This window comes from Chenopodium album, chromosome 21, assembly GCF_948465745.1.
Source record: "Chenopodium album chromosome 21, dcCheAlbu1.1, whole genome shotgun sequence".
Taxonomy (NCBI): domain Eukaryota; kingdom Viridiplantae; phylum Streptophyta; class Magnoliopsida; order Caryophyllales; family Amaranthaceae; genus Chenopodium; species Chenopodium album.
Window position 1 is genome coordinate 749,477 of NC_137854.1, and position 24,434 is coordinate 773,910.

Here is a 24,434-nt window from a genome sequence, read left to right on the forward strand (position 1 = left end):
GTTCAGTCCGTACGAGTGAAGATTATGAGGAGTTGGTGTACTAGTTCATCTTTCTTATAAGTGTTAAATATGGATTTAGACCATACTCGCAACTAAGAATTAGAGTCCACTTAACAAGTTTATTAAAGAGTTTTATCCCAAATTCATACCATAATAGAAGGGGTAGTCTTATAAAATATTTAGCTCTTTAATATTTTTATTAAGGGCCTGTTCATATTTACTTAATTTCAGTTCAGTTCAGTTCAGCTCCAATCAGTTCAGTTCAGTTCAGCTCCTAATTTCTCTCTCTCATAAAATATTCAGTTCAGTTTAGCTCCAATCAGTTCAGTTCAGTTCAGTTCAGCTTAGGGCATGTTCATATTTACTTAATTTCAGTTCAATTCAGTTCAGATCCAATCAGTTCAGTTCAGTTCAGTTCAGCTCCAATCAGTTCAGTTCAGTTCAGCTCTTAATTTCCCTCTCACATAAAATATTCATTTCAGCTCAATTTAGTTCAGTTTAGTTCAGTTCCAATCAGTTCAGTTCAGTTCAGTTCAGCTCCAATCAGTTCAGTTCAGTAAATGTGAACAGGCCCTTAGTTCAGTAAATGTGAACAGACCCTATTATAGGACACTTACATATGATATTTAGGAAGATTATAGTCAACAACATGAGTTTATAACCTTCTTTATGTGACAATAATTTAATATAGATGCCAATTTGCCAAAAATGGGTGCAATCTTACTACTAATCTCCTTCTGTAAAACTCACTATTTTCAATGAATTCAAACTCACTTTCCATTTCCAGTCAATCTGTGTGACGAAGTGTGTATTAAGCTCAACTCACTTGGTTAGTTTGTGTATTATGTACTCCGTATTTGTTGATAGTTAGTGCCCTTAATGGCCTTAAACTTAAAACCCAAGATCCGCCTCTCCATATCACATTAGCAATGTGACCAATATAGCTATATACTAATTCAAGTGGCTAAGAATACTTCTTCCGTTCTATAAATATTACTCCGTTTATTTTTTTCTAAAATTATATATTTATTGTACCATTTTTCTTTTAAAAAACTTTCACAGTATTTCTTAGTTCGTCTATCTTTCAATCTATCCTTACTAAAACTCATGTAAAGTGTGCTCACCAACTCATCACCCTCACTCGTATATACTAATTCCTTGCAGGAAAAACAATTTTTTGTTATTTTGTCTTTCTCTCTCCTCCTAAAAAATTTCTTGTCCTCCCCATCCACTATGTACAATGTTTGTGGAACGGACTATAATCATCATCTTTATACAATTTAGGGCATGTTTACTTCAACTTAATTTCAATTTAGTTCAGCAGCTAATTTTCGTCTCTCATAAAATATTCATTTTAGCTCTATTCAGTTCAGTTCAGCTTCAATCAGTTTAGTTTAGTTTAGTTCAGTTCAGTTCAGTAAATGTAAACAGGACCTTAGTTATCGGTTACTTGTAAGATAAGTATATCATTTGAGGGTTTGAGAATTTAATTATAAAGTGAACTGACATCATTTGACTAATTTATTGTGTGTTTTGATGTCAAGATTTTGTATAATTCAAGTTATTAGCAAATTATTTCTTGTACGTACTCTGAAGTCTTTGCTAGCAACGTAACCTATTGTATCAAGTGATTGCAGTCTACAGATTACATTTTGATAACTTATTACTCCGTTTAACAAACAAATAATTATTGTACACCGGAGTATTTTTCTTACAAAATAAATTACGGATATTGGATGGAAAACTTTGATTTAATGATAATTTTTTTATGAATAAAAATCAGCCTAATTCAGAAAGTTGCTTTTTGTTTTTATTTTTATTTTTGTTTTTTGGGGCTTGCACCAGGAAAAAAAAAAAAAAAAAAAGAAAAATTGAAAGAAACATTTGAGGTTGAGATCTTAGCTACGTCACTATATATATTTGACTGGTTTCTAAAAACTTTGCATAAGTTTTAACTCTCCAAAAAAAAAACTCGTACGGAGTACCTTTTAAATTACAACTTTTCTTAGTTCTTTTTGGAACAGCTAGCTCTACCTCGCGCTCTAAGGCGGCTGTGTTAGGAAAAACTACAAATTGAGGGATGAAACCTATGGAAGCTTGGCTAGCTGAATTGGTAAGAAAATTCTTTATTAACGACATCAATTTTTTGGACTATGCTTTTATCTATATACGATGACGTAATAGCTTTTGGTAACTAATAAGTTCATAATAATTAGTTAAGTTTATACAATAATGTCTATATCCATAATGTTCGTTTAAATTTGAAGTTTTGACCGTCTTTTTATTTGGTTGAACATAGAAAGTTGTACGAAGTATTGTTTATCCAATGTTAATATATAGTAAATCTAAATTACTTATTAATACATTTTATAATAGTTTAAGTTTGTACAGTAGTTTTTAAGTTTTTATATTTGTGTAGAATTTGAAATATTGACCGCCATTTCATTTGGTTGAACGTAAAAAATATTTATTAAAGTATGACGTCTACTTGTCTAGACTACTAGACAATAGATCAATTGCTCATAGAATTACTCACTTAATGTAGGAAATGGAAGCATCTCTTAAGGAGGATCAACTCACAGTCGCTGCTACACTTGGTGAGGACTTTCCGATTATTCCTTATCCTCCCAACGCGGCCGCCTCCTCTTCGCAGGGAGAATTTGGTTGCAATGTCATCGAACAACTCTTGGAAACCCACCATATTTCCGATAGTTGTGGAAACCACAATAGCAAAACCGGTGGAAATACCATTTATAGTAACGATAATCATAACGATAACGATAATGATAAGGTCGATAACATTGTAAACTCTAATGTCTATGCACAAGAGAGTCATCAACAAAATAAGAAGGAAACAGTGAGTGTAGGTACCAAGAGGAAAAGACTACCACACAAAGTACAAGATCATATTATAGCCGAAAGGAAGCGTCGTGAATTAATCACTCAGATGTTCATAACTCTCTCCACCATCGTTCCCGGACTTAAGAAGGTAATTTCTAAATGTGATTATAGTGAAATTCTAATCCTTAATTCCTTATTAAGACGATGTATGAGCAATTTTATTCAAAAAATATGTACTCCGTCTGTTTCATATCCTTTTTACATGGCTCTAAAAAAAAGTAAGTTTTCGATCATTAATATCTCTAATTATATACTTACGGTGCATTCAAATAAAATTATAAACACAATTATTGCATATGTGCATGAGAACATTTTTATTACTCCGTAGTATTTTAAAGTGTTAGTTGCATGTAAAGATGGTTGTGGGCTAGGAACGCTGGGCATGGCTAGGCCCAACCCATTAGGTATGTATTGTGCTGAAATTTTCAAATAATACCTTCGTTTCTTATTAATTGTAACAAAGGGGTATTATTTGTGATGTAATAAAAATTTATTTGTTGCAATCAATAAGAAACGCTAGAATGACTTATGTGTTGCTAAAGCTAACGTGCTGCGAACCTGTATATATGATGCTTACGAGCTTATGTTGTGCTTACCTTGCACCTTTGTTGTATCGTGTCTTTTTCATGTCAGAACAACTTGTCATACTGCCATCTTAATTAGTTGTATGCATTGATTGAAAAAATCCATATGATGCTTACGAGCTTATGCTGTGCTTACCTTGCACATCTGTCATGTCGTGTCTTTTTCATGTCAGCGCAACTTGTCTTACTGCCATCTTAATTAGCTGCATGTATCCACTGAAAAATCCATAAAATTTTAATTTTTTGACACAATATACGACAAGATTAAGATACTTGAGTTGCTGTTAACAAATTTTTATGCAAGATTATAGATAATTAATTACACAATGCATAATTAATTAGTACGTGTTGTTAACACAGGTTGATAAAACAACAGTCTTAACAGAGACAATCAAATATGTGAAGCAACTTCAAGAGAAAGTGAAGTTACTTGAAGAAAAGGCCGTTGAAAAGAAGGTTATAGAGTCCATGGTGGTGATGGTTAAATCTCATAAATTTACAATCGACAACGATGACAATGGTAATGGTAATGATAATGATTCTTCCTCGGCCATGGGTGACAATTGTGCCGGTGGTTGTAACTCCAATAATGGTGATAGTAACAACAATGAGAAAGACACTATCAATCTTTCATCACTTCCAGAAATTGAAGTTAAGAAATTGGGAGATACCCTACTCTTGAAAGTATGTTGTGCAAATCAAAAATGGATTTTACCCAAGTTATATGCAGAGTTGTACAAACATGATTTAAGTATTACACATTCTAATGTTACACCCTTTGAGAGCTTGGCCATCATTACCATTATTGCACAGGTAACATTACCTTATATATGCATACTTTATCTTTAATTTATAAATAATTTTATAGATTTAGTAAAAAGAAATTTTAGATCAAATTACTTTGTAGAATTTAGCTAAAAAAAACTAGAGAAATATACTAAGAAAATTTGTTGTTGATTATTTTATTTAATTGTTGTTTCATATTTTATTTTAATACACCATGAAGTTTAGTAAAACTTTAATTTTATTTATTCAACTTTTATTTATTTGAAAGAATAATAAATTTTTTTTATTCATGCAGATTGGGAGGAATTTCAATAAGAATGTGAAAGATTTTGTTAAAACTCTATGCACCACTCTTCGTGAACCCGTGACGGTTAACTAGCAACGATTGTAGCCACTAACCGTGCCATGCATATAATCAATTTCACTATCGGATGTAGAATTATTATATTGGTAGACCACCAATTTAATGTATATCACGTTTTATTTTTATTTTTTACTTTGTTAACAATTTTATGAAAATGAAGGGGCACGTGTTATATAACACTCCCTTACTACTTACTAGATATGCTTATGTCACTTTTTTTTATTTTTTTTAAATGGATCAGCTTATGTCACTTGATCGATTGTCATTTCTCCAAATTTTTAATAATTTTTCTTCTTCTTCTTTTTTTTTTTTTTTTTTTTTTTCCGGAAACATCCAAAATCGAGCTACTTATATGCATATATTGATATATGTAGTATTTTTTTTAAGAAACAAAGAAAAACAAAATGGAGTACCCTCTTCCGTTGCTAAAAGTATATTTTTACTCTTATTTTTTACGGAGTAATGTATGGCTATATTATTTTTTAAGGCAAGGAGAAAGACTGTCATCGTACCCCAATCCTTTGTCATCGTACCCCAATCCTCACGATTTTATGATTTGTTATTTGCAGGTTAAAACACTTTAAAAGTTAGGGAAAGGATAGGGAATACCCACCCTTAAAACGTCTCTATTAAGGATTGAACCACTAGATCAAGCTTAACTTGGTGTTATGTATGATTGACTGATTGACTGTATGAGTTAGGGCCTGTTCACATTTACTTAATTTCAGTTTAGTTCAGTTCAGTTCAGCTCCAATAAGTTCAGTTCAGTTCAATTCATCTCTTAATTTCCCTCTCTCATAAAATATTCATTTCAGCTCAATTCAGTTCAATTCAGTTCACATTTACTCTCGATTTCTAAAATTACGAATAATTTTATTTTTCTTTTATTATTTTTTTCTAGTTCCCACTCTCAAAAAAAAAAAAAAAAAAAAAAAAGAAAAAAAAAACACACACACACACACAATAGTTTCTAATTTTCTATTACTCCAATTTCTACTCCGTAATTTTCTATTACATTGTATGAGATTTCCGAGGAACACTGCTAACTCGCCTAACTGATTCACTTACTAAGTTACTAGCAGTAGCAGACTGCTGTAACTACCGAATACTGTTTTCAATCTTTCAACATTCAAATCCAGTAATCTTCAACCAGATTTGATGCAGAAATCAATGGAAGCACCCTTCCGAATTCTAAACCCTACTTATCGCAATTTCAATCTCAATCCAAATCGTCAAATTTCCCCAAAATTCAACCCCAAATCACACTCACTTTCTATCAATTCCCAATTTCAAAACTCTCTTTCCTCAAATCCCTTCAAAATTCCCAATTTCAATCCCCCAAATTTCCCCAATTCTTCCCAATTATGTTTTTTCCTTTCTCTCTCCTCCAATTCACAATTTCAACCCAATTCCCACCTTAACAATGGCGGTTTCTTCCACTGGCACAAAGCATCGTCGCCGGTCGCCGGAGTTCCCGCCGCCGGTGGGAAACCCGAGGTTGCGGCGGTGATATTAGGGTGGTTAGGAGCGACGCCGAAGCATTTGAGGAGATACGCGGAAATGTATACTTCAAGAGGGGTTGATGCAATTACATTTGTTGTTCCTGTGAAAGACGTGCTTTGGTTTGATTTAGGGAAGAAGGTCGAGAATCGGATTCGAGAGTTGGCGGATGAGCTCGTTTCGTGGTTATCGAAGTCGGAAGGTCGAGAACGACGCTTGATCTTTCACACATTCAGTACCACTGGTTGGCTTGTGTAGGTTTATTCTACAATTTCCTAATTACCAATTTTATTTGTATGTTTTAATTTTGCTTTGATTGTTGAAATGTGGTTAATTTTCTAAATTATTATTTTAGAATGCTAATGCATGATTTGTTGGAAGTTCTTGATATAAAACAAGAGTGTTGGGAAAAATAAGAGAGAAAGAGAGAGAGAAATAAATGGAAGGGGAAAAGTCCCACATTGATTGGGGAGGAAGGTTTTTCCTTGTTTTTATAATGTATTGCTTTAGCACTACTTAGTTGAGTGAGTTGGAGGTGTGTGTTACTCCACACACACACGCGCGCGCGCGCGCCGAGCCGGGTCGGGTCGGGTCGGGCTCAGGCTCGGGACTTGGGGTCTTGGGGAATGCGCGGGCGTGGGTCCTTGTTATCTTTTTGGAGAAATTTTATTTCCCTTTTCTTTGTCAAACAGAATATTCTTTTTTTGTCTGTTGGGTTTATTCTTTTCTGACTGTTGTGAGAATTAATCAGCCATTAATTCCTTGATTGTAGCTGACTGATTAATTCCTTGTTTCTTGCCTCAGTTGTTGACTGACCAGATTAATCTGGTCGTTTTCTTGGCCAGATTCTTCCCACCTTTCATGCTTTCCGTTTTTCCTCTTCACCCTATAAATATTCGGTGGTTTTCTTAGCCAAAACACACAACACAATCAGTCTTCTCTTTTCTCTAAACTTATCTAAATACATGTTCTTTCTGTTCTGTTTTCTGGGCAAGTATTCTGAGTTCCAGTCGGGTTTGTGAGTGCACATAAACTCCGGCGCCGTGCTTATCCTGGAGGGCGACCGCAATTGTCTACTGCACCGGGAGGTAGCGCGGAATCGTCTTTTAGGTCAGTGGTTCTCCACGACGCGGCTATTGTCAGTTTGGTTCACGCATCAAGAGATAAGTTATTTCTGGTTTATTGCTTATTAGTATAACAATCTAAAAGACGATTATGGCTTCCAAATTCCTTGTTCCTGATATGTCTAAACTAGAACCTCTTGATGGAAAGAATTATAAACGTTGGGCTGTTAGGATGCATTTTTATTTGGAGCAGATTGATGTTGCATATGTTCTTGATGATATTGTTGAACCTGTTGATAAAGATGATTTGTCTGAATCTGAGATTAAGTTTTCTAAGGATGATAGAACTTGTAAGGGCATGTTGTTGCATTATATGTCGAATAGTCTGTTGGATATTTATATGGGTTTCTATCATGCTAAGGATATTTGGGATGCTTTAGAGAAAAAATATGGAACTGATGATGCTGGTACTAAACGTTATTGTGTTAGTAAGTGGTTAAGTTTTCAAGTTGTTGATGATAAGCCTATTATTGATCAGATTCATGCTTATGAGAGTATTTGTATTAATATGGCTGCTGAAGGTCTGTCTATTTGTGATACTACCCTTGCTATTGTTCTTATTGAGAAACTCCCTCCCTCTTGGAAGGATTTTCGTAACCAACTCATGCACAAAAAGAAAGACCTAACCTTAGAGGAACTTGCTGCCCACCTCAAAATTGAGGAGGAAAACCGTATCAAAGACAAAACCCCTTCTGTTTTCCCTTCCTCTTCTTCTGCCAAAGCCAACCTTGTTGAACCCAAATCAAACAACCAGTCCAAAGCCAAAAACAGTAACCTTAAGCCTAATGGGAAAATTCAGAAGTATAAGTTTAAGGGAATCTGTTATGAGTGTGGTTTGACTGGTCACAGGGCTAGAGATTGCAGGGTCAAGAAGAAGAATGGGCAAAGTCAAGCAAATCTTATTGAGGATTCTGACGTTATTGTTGCTGTTGTTTTAGAAGCTAACTTTACAGGTAATGCTGCTGAGTGGATTGTTGACACTGGAGCTACCAGGCACATCTGCGCCAACAAGGACATGTTCACTACCTATGACAAGGTTGAAGGTGAAAATGTCTTCATGGGCAACTCAGCTTCTGCTTCTATCCAAGGCAAAGGGAAGATCGTTCTCGCTCTCACTTCTGGAAAATTGCTTACTCTCACTAATGTTTTGCATGTTCTAGAAATGCGCAGGAATTTAATTTCTGGCAGTTTGCTCATGAAAGCTGGACTGAAGCTCTCCTTTGATTCTGATAGATTAGTTCTTACTCGCAATGGGGAATTTGTGGGGAAGGGCTTTTGTAATGGGGGGCTTTTTACTCTTGATGTTAAAATTGACACTATGAATAAGAATGCTAGTACTTCTTCTGCTTATATTGCTGAGTCTATTGATTTATGACATGCTAGATTAGGTCACGTTAATTTTGATTCTGTTAAAAGGCTTAAACACTTAAATTTGATTCCAAGTTTTTCTAAAACTGATTTTTCGAAATGTCAAGTTTGTGTTGAAGCCAAATTTACTAAGAAGCCATTTAAATCAGTAGATAGACAGACTGAAGTACTAGAACTTGTTCATAGTGACTTAGGTGATTTTAATAATCACGAAAGTAGAGGGGGTAAAAAGTATTATATTACTTTTGTTGATGATTGTTCACGTTTTTGTATGGTTTATCTTCTCAGGTCTAAGGACGAAGCTGAGGAAATGTTCCTCAAATATAAAGCTGAGGTAGAAAACCAGTTGGACAAAAAGATCAAGAGGGTTAGGAGTGACAGGGGTGGGGAGTACAGCCCTGACACTCTTAAGGCATTTTGTGAGCAACTTGGCATTGTTCATGAGACGACGGCTCCCTATTCACCCGAACAAAACGGTATAGCTGAAAGGAAAAATAGAACTTTAAAGAATATGATGAATTCTATGCTTATTAGTTCTGGGCTTCCTAATAACATGTGGGGGGAGGCTATTCTTTCTGCTTGTCATGTTTTGAACAGGGTTCCTCACAAGAAGCTTGACAAGACTCCATACGAAATATGGAAAGGTCGAGCGCCAAACCTGAAATACTTGAAAGTGTGGGGGTGCCTAGCAAAAGTAGGCATACCTAGCTTCAAGAGGGATAAGATTGGTCCCAAAACTGTTGATGCTATTTTTATTGGCTATGCTTATCAAAGTGCAGCTTATCGTTTCTTTGTTAAAGGTGCTAACAATTCTTATGCAGGTGGTCATATCATTGAAGCAAGAGATGCTGAGTTCTTTGAGAACATTTTTCCTTTGAAAATGTCTCCTTCTAATGATAGTGAATTGCATGCTAGTAGTTCTGTTAGTTTACCTATTGCTAATGCTCCTATTACTAACGATGATTCTGTTTTGGAGCCAAGGAGAAGCAAAAGGGCAAGAAAAGAAAATAGTTTTGGTCCTGATTTTATTACTTCTTATTTATCTGAATCTTCCTTAATTGATGATGATTTTGTGCATATTTTTGTTTTGGAAGATGATCCAAGAACCTATGATGAGGCAATGAGGTCAGTTGATGCTGTATTTTGGAAAGAAGCAATTGATAGTGAATTACAATCAATTCTCAATAATAACACTTGGGAATTGGTTGAACTTCCTAGAGGTTGTAAGCCCATTACTTGTAAATGGATCTTTCGGAAAAAATTAAAGGCCGATGGATCCATAGACAAGTATAAGGCAAGGATAGTGGTAAGGGGTTTTACTCAAAAGTTTGGCATTGATTATTTTGATACTTACTCCCCTGTTACTAAAATTGCAACCATTAGGACTTTAATTGCTCTTGCTTGCATTTTTGGTCTTGTTGTTCATCAAATGGATGTCAAAACTGCATTTTTGAATGGTGACTTGGATGAGGAGATTTACATGGTCCAACCTGAAGGGTTCGTTGTTCCAGGACAAGAGGAGAAGGTTTGTAAGTTAGTCAAGTCATTGTATGGGCTTAAACAAGCTCCAAAGCAATGGCATGACAAATTCGATAAGACTATGACTGGTAATGGTTTTCATGTTAATGAAGGTGACTCTTGTGTTTATTTTAAGCATGATAGTCATGGGTGTGTAATTATTTGTCTTTATGTGGATGATATGTTGATTTTTGGGACTAACTTGGATCGTGTAAATGAGACAAAACAGTTTTTGAGTTCGAATTTTGAAATGAAAGACATGGGTGAGGCAGATGTGATTTTGGGAGTAAAAATCAAGAGGACTCCAAATGGCATCTGTCTTAATCAGTCACACTATGTTGAAAAACTTCTTAAAAAGTTTGACTCATTTAATGTCGATCCAGTTAAGACTCCCTATGACCCAAGTTTCCACTTAAGGAAAAATAATGGTAATCCAGTTAATCAGTTTGAATATGCTAGAATTATTGGTAGTGTTATGTTTCTTATGAACTACACTAGACCTGACATTGCTTATTCTGTTAGTAGGTTGAGCAGGTACACTCATAATCCAAGCAGTGATCATTGGATTGCTCTAAGGAGGTTGCTTAGGTATCTTAAGGGTACTATGGATTGGGGTTTGCACTACTCCAAATTTCCTGGAGTTTTGGAGGGTTTTTGTGATGCCAACTGGGTATCCGATAATGATGAAGTTAACTCCACTAGTGGCTATGTCTTCACCCTTGGGGGTGGAGCCGTATCCTGGAAATCTTGTAAGCAATCTTGTACTGCTATGTCTACTATGGAATCTGAGTTTATTGCTCTTGAATTAGCAGGTCATGAGGCAGAATGGTTGAGGAACATGCTTGCAGATATTCCACTGTGGGGGAAGCCAGCTCCTTCAGTTGCACTTCATTGTGATTCGCAAGCTGCTATTGCTGTTGCACACAACCATGCCTATAATGGGAAGAAGAGACACATCCGTCTGAGGCATAAAGCCGTCAGAAATTTGTTGTCTGAAGGGGTGATATCACTGGACTATGTTAAGTCCGAAAAGAACATTGCGGATCCGTTAACTAAAGGCCTATGTAAAAAACTAGTTTTGGAAACATCGGAAGAGATGGGGCTAAAGCCCGTTGTATGAATTGTGAAATAATGAACTCCTACTCACTATGAGTTCAAAGGGGAACGTTATGTAATAATTCGGAAGCACATTTTCATTTTATTTGTCCATCTCTAGATGTTTGTTTTGTGCTTAGCTACATATGAGAAGGAGGTTGAACATACGGCTCTTAATGAACCCATATCCATATTTTTGGAGGTGTGTTGTAGCTCACACTTGATGGAGTTCACCTACTTAGGTGTGGAAGTGTGGCCGCTTCCTATGAGTATTTCGTGGGCTTATACTCTAGAGCACCTATGAGCATCCAGGCTGGACGTATGGCCAGTATAATGCGTCATCTTTATTCGCGGAATTTCAGAATATTATACATGTTCAATTGTGTGGCTCAAAGTGACGGGTCCCTAACTCCCTATTGAGTTCAAGACGAAGGTCACTTGTTAGGTGAGGGATCATAGCTTGATGTCCACTATGTGTTAATTCAAGTCGCGAGACATTGACACTTATGCAATTGTTTTGTTTTGCCCAGAATTCATTTTTCCTTTCTTTCTTTTTCATATCTTCGAACCTGTGGGGGATTGTTGGAAGTTCTTGATATAAAACAAGAGTGTTGGGAAAAATAAGAGAGAAAGAGAGAGAGAAATAAATGGAAGGGGAAAAGTCCCACATTGATTGGGGAGGAAGGTTTTTCCTTGTTTTTATAATGTATTGCTTTAGCACTACTTAGTTGAGTGAGTTGGAGGTGTGTGTTACTCCACACACACACGCGCGCGCGCGCGCCGAGCCGGGTCGGGTCGGGTCGGGCTCAGGCTCGGGACTTGGGGTCTTGGGGAATGCGCGGGCGTGGGTCCTTGTTATCTTTTTGGAGAAATTTTATTTCCCTTTTCTTTGTCAAACAGAATATTCTTTTTTTGTCTGTTGGGTTTATTCTTTTCTGACTGTTGTGAGAATTAATCAGCCATTAATTCCTTGATTGTAGCTGACTGATTAATTCCTTGTTTCTTGCCTCAGTTGTTGACTGACCAGATTAATCTGGTCGTTTTCTTGGCCAGATTCTTCCCACCTTTCATGCTTTCCGTTTTTCCTCTTCACCCTATAAATATTCGGTGGTTTTCTTAGCCAAAACACACAACACAATCAGTCTTCTCTTTTCTCTAAACTTATCTAAATACATGTTCTTTCTGTTCTGTTTTCTGGGCAAGTATTCTGAGTTCCAGTCGGGTTTGTGAGTGCACATAAACTCCGGCGCCGTGCTTATCCTGGAGGGCGACCGCAATTGTCTACTGCACCGGGAGGTAGCGCGGAATCGTCTTTTAGGTCAGTGGTTCTCCACGACGCGGCTATTGTCAGTTTGGTTCACGCATCAAGAGATAAGTTATTTCTGGTTTATTGCTTATTAGTATAACATGATTGCCTTTAATTAAATTTGTGTGCATTGTATATAAAGATGGTTATTTTGAAGTAGAGGGAGTGGAATTTTGATGAATTGGATGGTTGGGATTAGATGCATTGTATGGTTAAGGATGGAATTTGTCCTTATTTTTTTAGTTAGATTACTAATGCATGATTGCAATCACTTACAAAGTATATTTGTGTACATAATTTATAAAGGTGGTTATTTTGAAGTAGAGGGAGTTTTATTTTTGATGATTTGGATGTTGAGAATAGGTGCATTGCATGATTAAGGATGGTATATAACTAGTTGTTTAGGTTTGAATAAGTTTTGTTGATTTATTTATGATTACCGTGCCTCGAATCTAGGGCACATTTGTGAATTTTGCCTAGCCATTGGCTAATTGATTGTGCTTTGATCTTGGTATGAGACATGGAGTTGGTGGGTATTTGTATCAACAAGAGCTCTTTTGTAGCGGGAATTTACTAAGGGTGCAGAAGTTTTGGTTGTTACGGGAGCTCCCTGGCTCTAATTGTTAATGGTAGCCATTTGCATGTGTTCAAGTAATGTATGGTGATAATGCTTTGGTGTTATTCTGTTGTTTTTGTAGATATGGATCGATACTTGTTCATCTGCAGGATAGGCCGGACCTTATCGAAAGGATAAAAGGATGTATTGTTGATTCTGGAGGGGACCCTGAACTTAACCCTAAGGTAATTGTGTTGCTTCTGAGCTTGTTATGAGATGCTTGGTGTTTTGTTTTCAAGTCTATTGATTTTAGAGGTAATGAATGTTGTTTGAATTGCAAACTTTCTTTAATTTTTGGTCTGCAGTATGTCTTTGCTGTTTACTACTGTATAGTTTGGTGTGCATATAAGGATGGCTTAAGGTTCTTCTCATGTTGTGGTAGCTTTTGCATCCCTAGATTGGGATTGGGCCAGCATTTTAGATAGTGCTATCAAGAGTATTCGAGGTTCATGAACAACTCTGTGAAGGCCTTAAATCTCAATAAGTTGCACTAAACAGGTAAAGAAAGCTAACATTGTGGGGGATTTTCGCCAACCTATGTGTCTTAGACTTGGCATTATGTGGGACCTGCCAAGAAATTTTTGAGCTTTTAATTAAGTGCACTTTGTAAAGAGCCTCTAGTGCTCATTAAGACTTTGATAGTGAGCAATGTATCTTCTTTTCTTGGCCTTGGATATCTGAGGATGGTCTGACAACTTTATGGTTTGCACAGTGGCTCACTGGCGCACTACTGGTCAGCTGGTTGATTGCCACATATCTGTCAAAGCTAAGATATTTATATAAATTTTAGAGGCAGCCATGTTGGTCATAAAAATGAGCTTGGACCAAAGTGATCCTGGATGGATTTGCACGCTGGCATATTCAGGGTGACACTAACTTGTTTTCTTGTTACAAGACGCCTTTTCAAATATAAACATGGAATACTCCCACTATCCCAGTCTCTTGGACACTGGGGTCTGGACTTCTATACCATCTTTAAAAGTACTTATAATTGTTGTTGTTGACAGATTGTGCCCCTGATGGCTTGAGTGATTGTCTTCTATAATGTTTCCTGCCATAGGTGAGGCTTTGCTCTTCTGTCTCAACTGGTAATGAGAATTGGAGTTCTATATCAATACTCTTCTCCCAGAGAAAGTATGGCATATTTAAGAAGTGTTATACATAGTACTTTGTATGTGGGATACAGTGAGTCTCACCCCTCATATTGTTATTCCTATCACTATTGCTCTTTTGATTTTTAAGTTAGAGGATACATCATAACCAAATATATTAAATGTTCAAATAAAAAAAAAAGTATTAGATGTTATAGGTAGGTAGTGGGGCTCACCCCTCACATTGTCATTCCCTATTACTGTTGTTATTTTTACTCTTAAGAAAGAATATTAAATCATGACTGAAGAGTTAATTCCACATTTTCCAGTGTGATCCGATCATCAGATAAGAAAAAAAACCTTGGAAAAGTAAAATGCAAGGGAAGGATGAATTATATACAGTCTTGAAGGCGTTTTTAGGACTCACATATTCTCACATATCTTTCAGGTTTGGGCAGCTGGTTTTACTGCTGCTCTATTGAAGAAACGGAATACTGTAATGGTTCCGTTGGTTAAGAACGTAGAACCAAGTACTGATAAAAACAAGTCAAACGTGCAGGAAAAAGACCCTCTCATAGTTGAGGCTTTAGTACTTGCAGTTTTGGAGAGAATGTTTTCATTCCTTTTTAAGTTGCCTGCTGTGAACCAGTAAGTATTCTGTTCAACTTGTTTCATACCTCTTGTTACATGACTTTGAATTATAAACAAATACTCTATTTTGTTTCTTCAATAGGAGATTGATGAAGATCATACATCATCTTTCAGAAAATCAGCCACCGTGTCCTCAGCTTTATCTGTACAGTACAGCAGATAAGGTTATACCATATCGATCTGTAGAGTCTTTTATTGAACAACAAAAGTTGAAGGGAAGAGATGTCTGGTCCTATAATTTTGGATCTTCACCTCATGTAGATCATTACAGGGCATTTCCTGATGTATATACCTCTCAGGTTAACAGTTTTTTTAAAACACATTTCAATACATAGATGTAGTTCCTGTTGCAGATTTTGGTTCTGTTAAGTGAGATTGTATGTCATTTTGCCGCGGAGGCATTTCCTAATCCATCAGACCATCCTTATTGCTTTATCAGGAATCAGGATGATTACATATTTACATGGTATTAATTGTTTGTAAAAGGTGCAGTCTTACATGTAATGAAAATTGTCCTTTATTTATTTATTTATTTATTTTTTGGGTGTGTAAGCTTCCTATACACATAAAAGAAGTAGATAAGGTACTAATTTTCCTAGGTCATGTAAGAGTCCAATTTTGTAGCCTGTAAAAGGGCATTTACCTTATACGAGTAAATTTTTAAGTTTATAGTTGAGTTGTTAGACGATTAATTGATTAGTGTTTTGCTTGTTTTTTCAACTTTGTTGAAGCCAGAAACACTTACAGTATTGGCTTATCGCAATTAGTCATTATCTTGTCAATGTTGAATAATCAGAAACCCTTCGTTTTTGCAAATTGCAATAGTTGGAAACCGTCACTGTCACTGTCACTGTCACTTTCTTTGTGGTATAACTATCAGCATTTTGCGATGCAATCCAGTCTAGTGTTGGAATTTTCTATTTTTACTTCCCAACAATATGAAACATCTGTATTATATTTGTTTTTGAAGGAAATCATATGATTTTCAATTCACTCCTTTATTCAAGTTTTTTTTCCTCATTATACAAATGACCCTCAAATTGAGGATTAATTTAGCAAAGAAACTAGATAGAAGGGGATCTAATATACGAAGTATTTTTATTCATTTTTTGGCGTATAGGGAGCCACCTATGATAGCAATACACATTGCATGATTATACCTAGCTAAGCATGTGTTACCACATATCCATGTTCTTCAACCTATCGTTTTTTAATTATATAAAAAAAAAATAAAAAAAAAAAAAAAAAACGCAATACAAAAGTACAAAACGGTGATTGATTAAGATAAGTAGAAGAGAGAACATTCAACATACCAGCTGACAAAATATAGACATGACTTTAAATTATATTATGCCATGTTTGTTAGAATGTCATTGCATGGCAATAAATGCCATGCCCCTGAAAATACTACGATATTGTGATTCTTGTCCATGTTGATTGATTTCGATAAGACATACTTCGTATGTATTAGAGTATTAGACCCTAACTAACGATAATTATTCACCGTAAAAACAATCATTCGTAAAACCATAAAAATTCCTTAATTTTAACCAATAATTCGTCTGTTATACCTAACTAACGATAATACGTATTCACTTAATATAGTATACGCCGTATGATTGAGTCATGATTAGATGTTGTCTCATTAATGATGATTATATTGGTGTTTCGATTTTATTTGATTTTTTGAGGCAGTCAACTAAAATGTTAAATTACTTGCCTCAGTTTTTTTTTTTTTTAAAAAATATTATTTTAAGTATAAACTATATTACCTGTATTATTAATTTTAATTAAAATTTCATAATATAACAAAAAAATGTGTTGATTAATGTGCAATGAGTGTTTGACTTACTTTAAACAATTTAATCATAGTCCTTACATGCAGCTAAGGGCTAGATGTATCTCAATTTTCTTTCAATATTTAAACTTTTTACAATATGTAATTGGAGGACCGGAGAATAAAAATTTGATGTTCTACAATGCCACATATATGACTAATATGACAGAATTAAAGGTGGTGATATAAATGAGATTATCTAAACTTGATGGTATCCATATTATTATTTGCATCTAAAAATATGCTCCATTGATATCAAATCATGGTGTACCTTATCATTTGTCAAGTTGACCTTTAAATAAATTATAATTAATCATACATATCATATATATATACTCGTATACATCAATTGTAACTAGACATAAATTAAAATATTACGTACTTGCGTTATAGGAACACTTCATACAACTATATATAAGTATTTTTATTGAAGTAAACCTCCATTGTTTTATCATATAACTATACACCTCGAAAGTTCATTATTATTGAATTAGGATACTTTTTTTTTTTTGAAGGGGAAAAAAAAAAAAGGTATCCTAATTAGGATACTTAAATATTCTAGTGTTCATTTTCTAATAGACAATAAGTCAATAATACAGTACATTTATACATATACTTGTTATAATTATTGTATATCATCACCAACTAGCCCAAACTACCTAAGTAAATGCTTGCATCTTGCGTATATATTATGCATGTTCCATTAATGGTCCCATATTATATAAATTAATTAGAGTAATAATGTTTTATTTTATTTTTTTAAAAAAAAGGAGATATTCAACCTTAGCTTCCTCGCAAATAATAAGTAGTCAAGCAGCCATATTATATAGGCTAGCTAGGTAACTAATAATACATAGTCTAAGTGTTACTTTGTCAAGTATTATTTAACCGATATAATAATTGTAAGCACCAACCAATTATAAAATTAAACCAACTACAAACGTGCAAACAAAAGGCTTTGTTTTGGATGCATGCAATGTTGGAACAACGTACAGCAGCCTCTTGGTTGGCAATATTTGACATGTTAATTAGTGGCGGCATAATTAGTACGTAAACTATGCACTATATAAGGAACCTCACATTATCCTTTCAATACTCAACTCTAATAACTAATAATAAGCTTATTTATTCCTTCTTCTATACTAAGCTAGCTAGTCCATACTTGATCAATTAATTAATGGCTACTCCGAAATTTATGTTTTTCTTAGCTCTTCTTCTTCCTCTTGTATTGAATGTTAATGGCAACGGCCTATCAGTGGGGTTCTATGCACGTTCATGTCCTGAAGCCGAGTCCATAACAATGAATGTTGTCAAAGACACTCTAGATGTTGCTCCTTCTCTTTCTGGCCCCTTGTTGAGAATGTTCTTTCATGATTGTTTTGTTAGGGTAAGTAATATTGTACCTTTTTTTTTTTTTGAAAATAGTATAGTGCACCCGGGTGTACCATGCGCATGGTGCACCCGGAAAGAACATTAGGTATATTTTAAAGAACATGAGGAAAAAAAAGAACATACTGGCGTTGGAAAAAGAACATGCTAGTGTTTGAAAAAGAACATGCATACTAGTGTTTGAAAAAGAACATCTTGTGTTTGGCAAAAGAACATGTTTGTGTTTGACAAACATACATATGTAGTATATATGTTTGATAACATGTTTTTCAATAATACAAAATATGTTCTTTTTGATTCGTATGTTCTTTGAATTTGGCTCGTATTTTTTTTTTTTTTTTTTTCTTTTTTTTTTTTTTTTTTTTTTGAAAGGTGGCTCGTATGTTCTTTAAGGTAATGAGTTCTTTAACGTATGTTCTTTAACGTATATTCTTTAGCTTATTATGTTCTTTAACGTATGTTCTTTAAATTAACTTATGTTCTTTTATGTTATTTTAAATTTTGAAATTTGAAATTTAATTTTAAAATGAAATCTTGAATTATTTTTAGTTGAAAATAATTTAAAGAGGGAAAAATAAAATAATTATGGAAAGTTAAATTTTTGGAGAGAGAAAAAACTATTTTTGGGAAACTGAAATCTTTGGTAGAGAATTTTTATGTTAATGTGTTATTTTTCATGAAATTTAATAAAGTTTTTATCATGTTCTTTGTGTAATGTCTTTATGTTCTTTAGTAATGCATGTTCTTTGTTAAAAACAAACATGTTCTTTTTCGTACACCTAATGTTCTTTCCGCCTTTTTTTTTTTAACCGGGTACACCATGCGCATGGTACACCCGGGTGCACCAACCATACATTATTTTTTTTTGTTTGCGAAATTGAGGTTATGTTCTTTTCAAATTAAATCTTATGTACTTTTTTATGACTATGTACACGTATATAACAGAGTTACAAGTTACAACCAAACTAATCGTTTTCTTATTATTACAATTGATTCACAGGGTTGTGATGCTTCCGTGTTGCTAAACTCTACTACAAAGCAAGCTGAGAAAGATGCAATTCCTAATCAAACTCTTAGAGGATTCGAAATCATAGATAGAGTCAAGAATGCATTGGAAATTCATTGTCCAGGAGTTGTTTCGTGTGCTGATATAATAGCCATGGTATCTAGAGACGTTGTGGTTCAGGTATATATCACTTCATATTAAATAATTAATACACAAATCTCTAAATTATTCAACATTTTAATTGTAATTTGGCACTAATTATATATTCTTATTGTTTACGTTTGCAGACTGGGGGATTGCCCTGGAATGTTGAGTTAGGAAGACGAGATGGTGTTGTTTCTGTGCTTAATGATGCTCTAACTAATTTGCCACCACCTACTGACAATATAAACGCTTTGGTGAGAGTTTTTAGGGGAAAAGGACTTAGTGTAAAGGATCTTGTTGTCTTATCTAGTATGTAAACACATTAACGATGCTTTATTTCTATTACTACCTCTGTTAACTTTTAATTGCTACTTTGAAATATCTTATACAAGTATCTTATAAATAATATCCAAAGTTATAACTAAAAGTTAACAGAGGTACATTTTTCATGCGTACATGTCAAAATTCTATTAACTTGGTATGTTGTAATAAATTGAATATGTATTGTGCAGGCGCGCACACAATAGGCATAGGTCATTGTTCAGCATTCAAAGACCGCCTTTACAACTTCACCGGTAAAGGTGACAGCGATCCATCCATGAATTCCCATTACGTCGCTACATTAAAGAAGATATGTACCTTAAATGGTCCTAATGTATTCGTACAAATGGATCCCGGAAGTTCTAAGAAATTCGACGAGGGTTACTACGCGCAAGTGTCTAGGAACAGAGGATTGTTTCAATCTGATGCTGCATTACTCAACAATGCCGAGACTAAAGCATATGTGTTAGCTCACAAAGGTGGTAACCAAGATAGTTTCTTCAAAGACTTTGGTGTGTCCATGGTAAATATGGGTAGAATTGGTGTTCTTACAGGTAATGCTGGTCAAATAAGGAAAGTTTGTTCAAAGATTAACTGATTCATGATCAAAAGCACGTGACATACCGTGGAACAATATTCTAGCCACCTCATATTTATTGATTGAATTGGTTCATTTGGGTATATAATTTCACAAGTGTGGGACATAATGATAGGACATAAATTTCAATTTCGGTTAGTAAAGTGTATGTACGTGAGGTTTTGTGTTGGTAAAAGAACATGTATTTCATAAGTTTAAGTGAGAGCCCGAGTCTAGATTAAGTGGGAAGGTTGAAGTAATTGATGGTATAAACAACGTATATAATTCATGCTCAAATCCACTTTTGAAGTTTGTAATTTTTCCATTACTGATGAGCTTTTGTTTATGTTTATGTTTATGTATTGATGCTCTCTTCCATCAATGAAAAATTATTTCATTTGTGTAATTTGCAATTTTTTTTTAAAGAATGTAAAGTACTCCCTCCGTCCCAAAAAGAATAACCCATTTGGCCAAAATTTTGTCCCAAAAAGAATGACCCATTTGCATTAAAACACCCATCAATTTGCTACAATATTTGTACAAAATTAGCTTCCCCATATAAAAATTAGATTTTTCTTGTTATTTTATTACTCTCTCTATTTTTTTACAAACCCCATGTAAATTTACTTTTACCTCTTTTTACTTAACTTCCTTAATACCCGCGTAATCAACCCAAATGGGTCGTTCTTTTTGGGACGGAGGGAGTACATGTTCTAAAGACTCCCTTATTGAGAGTAGTAAATATCAGTCTTTGAGCAAAAGTAAGTGATTTGCAAGTTGCAATTATTGTTATGAAAACATGTCACAACTAACAAGTTGAATGAAGAAAAGTCAAAGTGATTGTTACAGACATGTTGTAAGCTGTAATAATTGAACATGCATTGTTTATCCTCATTAGATGATATATAGGCATGGAAATGTCCCTATAGTACTTCTTAAATTAATCAAAGACTCAAAGAGCGAGTATACTAGGTTCTGTTTCCCTAACGTTAAGTGCCCATATGATATTAAGAAGAAAGAAGTGGAGTGAAATTCTTGCTACGAATGCCCCTGAGGCATTAGATAAGCATTTAAAATACCGCATAAAGTGGTATTAATTTAGGAAAGTATGACAAAATCACGTGTCGATCAGGTGTAAATAATGTTCATTTTTATTTAATTTTTCTAATTTTAGTTATCTTATCCAATGCCCCTAGGACATTCGTTAGTTTTTTACCTTATTCATTAACCTAACTAGCCTTCTGGCCCGTGCAATGCACGGGTTATTCATATAAAATTGTATTGAGAGATAAGTGAAGAAATACCAGTAAGTCATTATAGGGTATAATATGTAATCGGAAACATGATTAAAGAAATTAAAATTATGGAACTTTAATCGAAAAAGAGGCTTAAATAGAAGGTGGAAGGGCTAAAATTAAAGAGAGAATAGGAAAAGGTTGAATTAAAGGGGAGAGATGAAGATGAAGAGATGAAGTGTGTATGAAAGATTAAGTATAAGTTTAATGAAAGAATTAAAAAAAATGGTGCAATAAAATTTAATAGTGTAAGATGACATGTGGCACTATGGTTAGAGAAGTGTAATAAAATGGATGAGGACATGTGTCTTTCTTAGTTTCTTGGTTATAGTTTTTAAATACTAAGTATAGAAGTATAGATATAGATTAGTTGGGTCAATATTCCTTAACTCAAGTCAATGCATACTCCCCAAATATACGAGCCTCAAACTACAATGTTACTGTTCAATTGCATACATCTACGTGTACAAATCATGAATTCATACACCATCATCAAGTTCTTCCCAACCACATGATGCACCTCAATTGTCAACCAATCCAAGCTTTTACTTAACATGATTATTACCCCAATTTCATCCCATTTCAATTGCAATCTTACCCATATAATTTCAGCAATTAACCCCAAATAAAATCCCAATTTAAACACCCCAAATACTTCCCTTTCTTCCGGCAAACCACCGTGGCGCCGCCACCTTCAACCACTCGCCGGCCCCTCATTTTCCTTTCCTCTGTTTTCTCCCTGGTGCTTCCTTAATTATATTTTTTATTTAAATTTTCCTCCTTTTCTAACCAAAACTTTGAATAATTATAGTATTTTTTACTTTTAATGTTACTTATATTTTTTGGAAATATTTTGGATTTACTATATCTATTGTTATATTATTATTATTGGATTATGTTAAAAAAAAAATTATTATTATTGGAGTTATATATATATATATATATATATATATATATATATATATATATATATATATATATATATATATATATTTTGAAAGGTATTATTGGAGTTATATAGTACCTATATAGTATCATTAACAAACCTTTTTGTTTTTTTAAACTATCTAAATAATGCTATCTTTAATGAGTATTTGAGATTAAGAATACAATGGAGTTTAATTCTCAAGAATACTAAAATGTTTTGCTAATATATATGACTAATCTAAGTGAATTTATGATTTTCTCAAAACTCTAAGCTTACTTGGTCACTTCGTACATTTTTAGCTTATTTATTAATTATTTTATATTTACAATTTTTATTAATGTAACTAGGGATGTCAGTGGGGCGGGTCAAGTAGGAGACCCGCCCCATCCCCGCCCCAGTGGGGCGGGGATGGGTCTCGGTTTGGCGGGTGGTGGGGCGGGGATGGGGATAAAAACCATACCCGCCATGGGTGATGGGGCGGGGGTGGATTTTAAATTATACCCGCCCCATCCCCGCCCCCCCCCCACCCGCCCCACTTCGTACCCGCCCCATCCCCACCTCATACCCACATCTATATATCTTTTAAAGTAAAATTACATACTTTTGTAGTATTTATAAAATAATTACGTAAAATACAATATTAATTATAATACTTTGTACGACACTTATATTATAACACAAAAATGTGCGTAGAACGTTTATTTTATAATTCGTATTAATTATGTAGGATTGTGTATTTGAGATACGGAGATTAGGTGGATCTTGGGTGGGGATTAGGCGGGTCTTTGGTGGGGATTAGGTGGGGATGGATATCCAAGTGGGGGGTGGGGCGGGGATGGTTTTGGAGTTGTACTTGGTGGGGCGGGGATGGGGATGAAACTTGGACCCGCCGCGGGGATGGGGATGGGGATGGGGATGAGAATATTAGGTGGGGATGGGGATGGGAAGGCCAACATCCGCCCCGCCCCGCCCCATTGACATCCCTAAATGTAACGTATGACAAATGGAGTATTTTGTAAATATAAGCTTATTAAAGGAAATACTAAAAGACAAAATAATTTATTTTAAAAAAAAAGACAAAACATTTTGATACAAGTATTTTACTAAGTTTTTGAGGTACAAAACAACATTATAATCTAAGATGATTAAGTTTTTGTTAATACTTTAGTATTAACTCGATTAGTCACTTATACATGATTTAAATTCGGCAAAATTTCCAACTATTGAGGACCTGTTCAGTTCAGCTCAAATCAATTCAGTTTTTAATTTCTTTCTCTCATAAAATATTCAATTTTACTCCAATCAGTTCAGTTCAGCTCATTTCAATAAATGGGACAAGACCCTAAGAGTAGGTAATTTTTGGAAGCTCGAGAAGAATAATCTGTTGAGATTAGAAGAAGAAATGAATATTCAATTTCACTCTCTATGGTTTAAGGTAATATCTATTTTTAACATCCACGATTAAATTTGAGAAATTAAATGTGTCTATGAGCATGTATGTGTTTATGATATAGATTGTGGGGCAATGATTATTTATTAGTATTAAATATTATGTAAATGATATATCATTAGAGATTTGAGATAGTCAATAGTTTTGAAAAATATATGCATGATATATTTTTCGTATTAATAAAATTTGTTAGACATAACCTTTTAAAACACATATTTTTGTCTAAGACAATCTTTTAATTTATGTAACTTTTGCCAAAAATGAATGATTTAAGTTATGTGTAACAAAAAAAAAAAAAAAGGTTCCTTTTATAGTAAAATTTTTTGTGTAAAATTAGCAATAAATCTTTACTCCACTTCAATTTACCCAACAATCAGATGTTAGGCTAGATGGGACACGAGTTTTAGCGAAATTATTTGTACGAATTCTTTTTTCCAACAGTCCGACACGTGTGACTACTTATAAAAGAACAAAGTAACCTATATAACATTGATCGAATAACCCCTGTAATATCTACTGAGCAACCCCTATAACACTAACAGAGTAACCCTATATCACTGACCAAGTAACCCATTTAATACTG

At 34.4% G+C, this 24,434-nt stretch overlaps 3 protein-coding genes across 3 annotated transcripts; all 3 read left to right on the plus strand.

Annotated features, from left to right (window-relative positions):
* The first annotated feature begins 1,969 nt into the window (after positions 1-1,969).
* On the plus strand, positions 1,970-4,687 carry LOC145601323 (transcription factor bHLH18-like). Its single transcript, XM_081657322.1, has 4 exons — positions 1,970-2,113; positions 2,546-2,989; positions 3,846-4,298; positions 4,567-4,687. Exons 1-4 carry the CDS (start codon positions 2,081-2,083, stop codon positions 4,648-4,650), a joined length of 1,014 nt encoding a protein of 337 aa, XP_081513448.1. The 5' UTR covers positions 1,970-2,080; the 3' UTR covers positions 4,651-4,687.
* A 1,098-nt stretch (positions 4,688-5,785) lies between these two features.
* LOC145601322 (uncharacterized) lies at positions 5,786-15,256 on the plus strand. The gene is made up of 4 exons (XM_081657321.1): positions 5,786-6,389; positions 13,245-13,347; positions 14,702-14,901; positions 14,987-15,256. Exons 1-4 carry the CDS (start codon positions 5,794-5,796, stop codon positions 15,237-15,239), a joined length of 1,152 nt encoding a protein of 383 aa, XP_081513447.1. The 5' UTR covers positions 5,786-5,793; the 3' UTR covers positions 15,240-15,256.
* Positions 15,257-17,918: 2,662 nt separating this feature from the next.
* LOC145602803 (peroxidase 27-like) lies at positions 17,919-20,363 on the plus strand. Its single transcript, XM_081658957.1, has 4 exons — positions 17,919-18,128; positions 19,131-19,316; positions 19,424-19,589; positions 19,793-20,363. The coding sequence occupies exons 1-4, from the start codon at positions 17,919-17,921 to the stop codon at positions 20,197-20,199; spliced, it is 969 nt and encodes a 322-aa protein (XP_081515083.1). The 3' UTR covers positions 20,200-20,363.
* Positions 20,364-24,434: the final 4,071 nt, after the last annotated feature.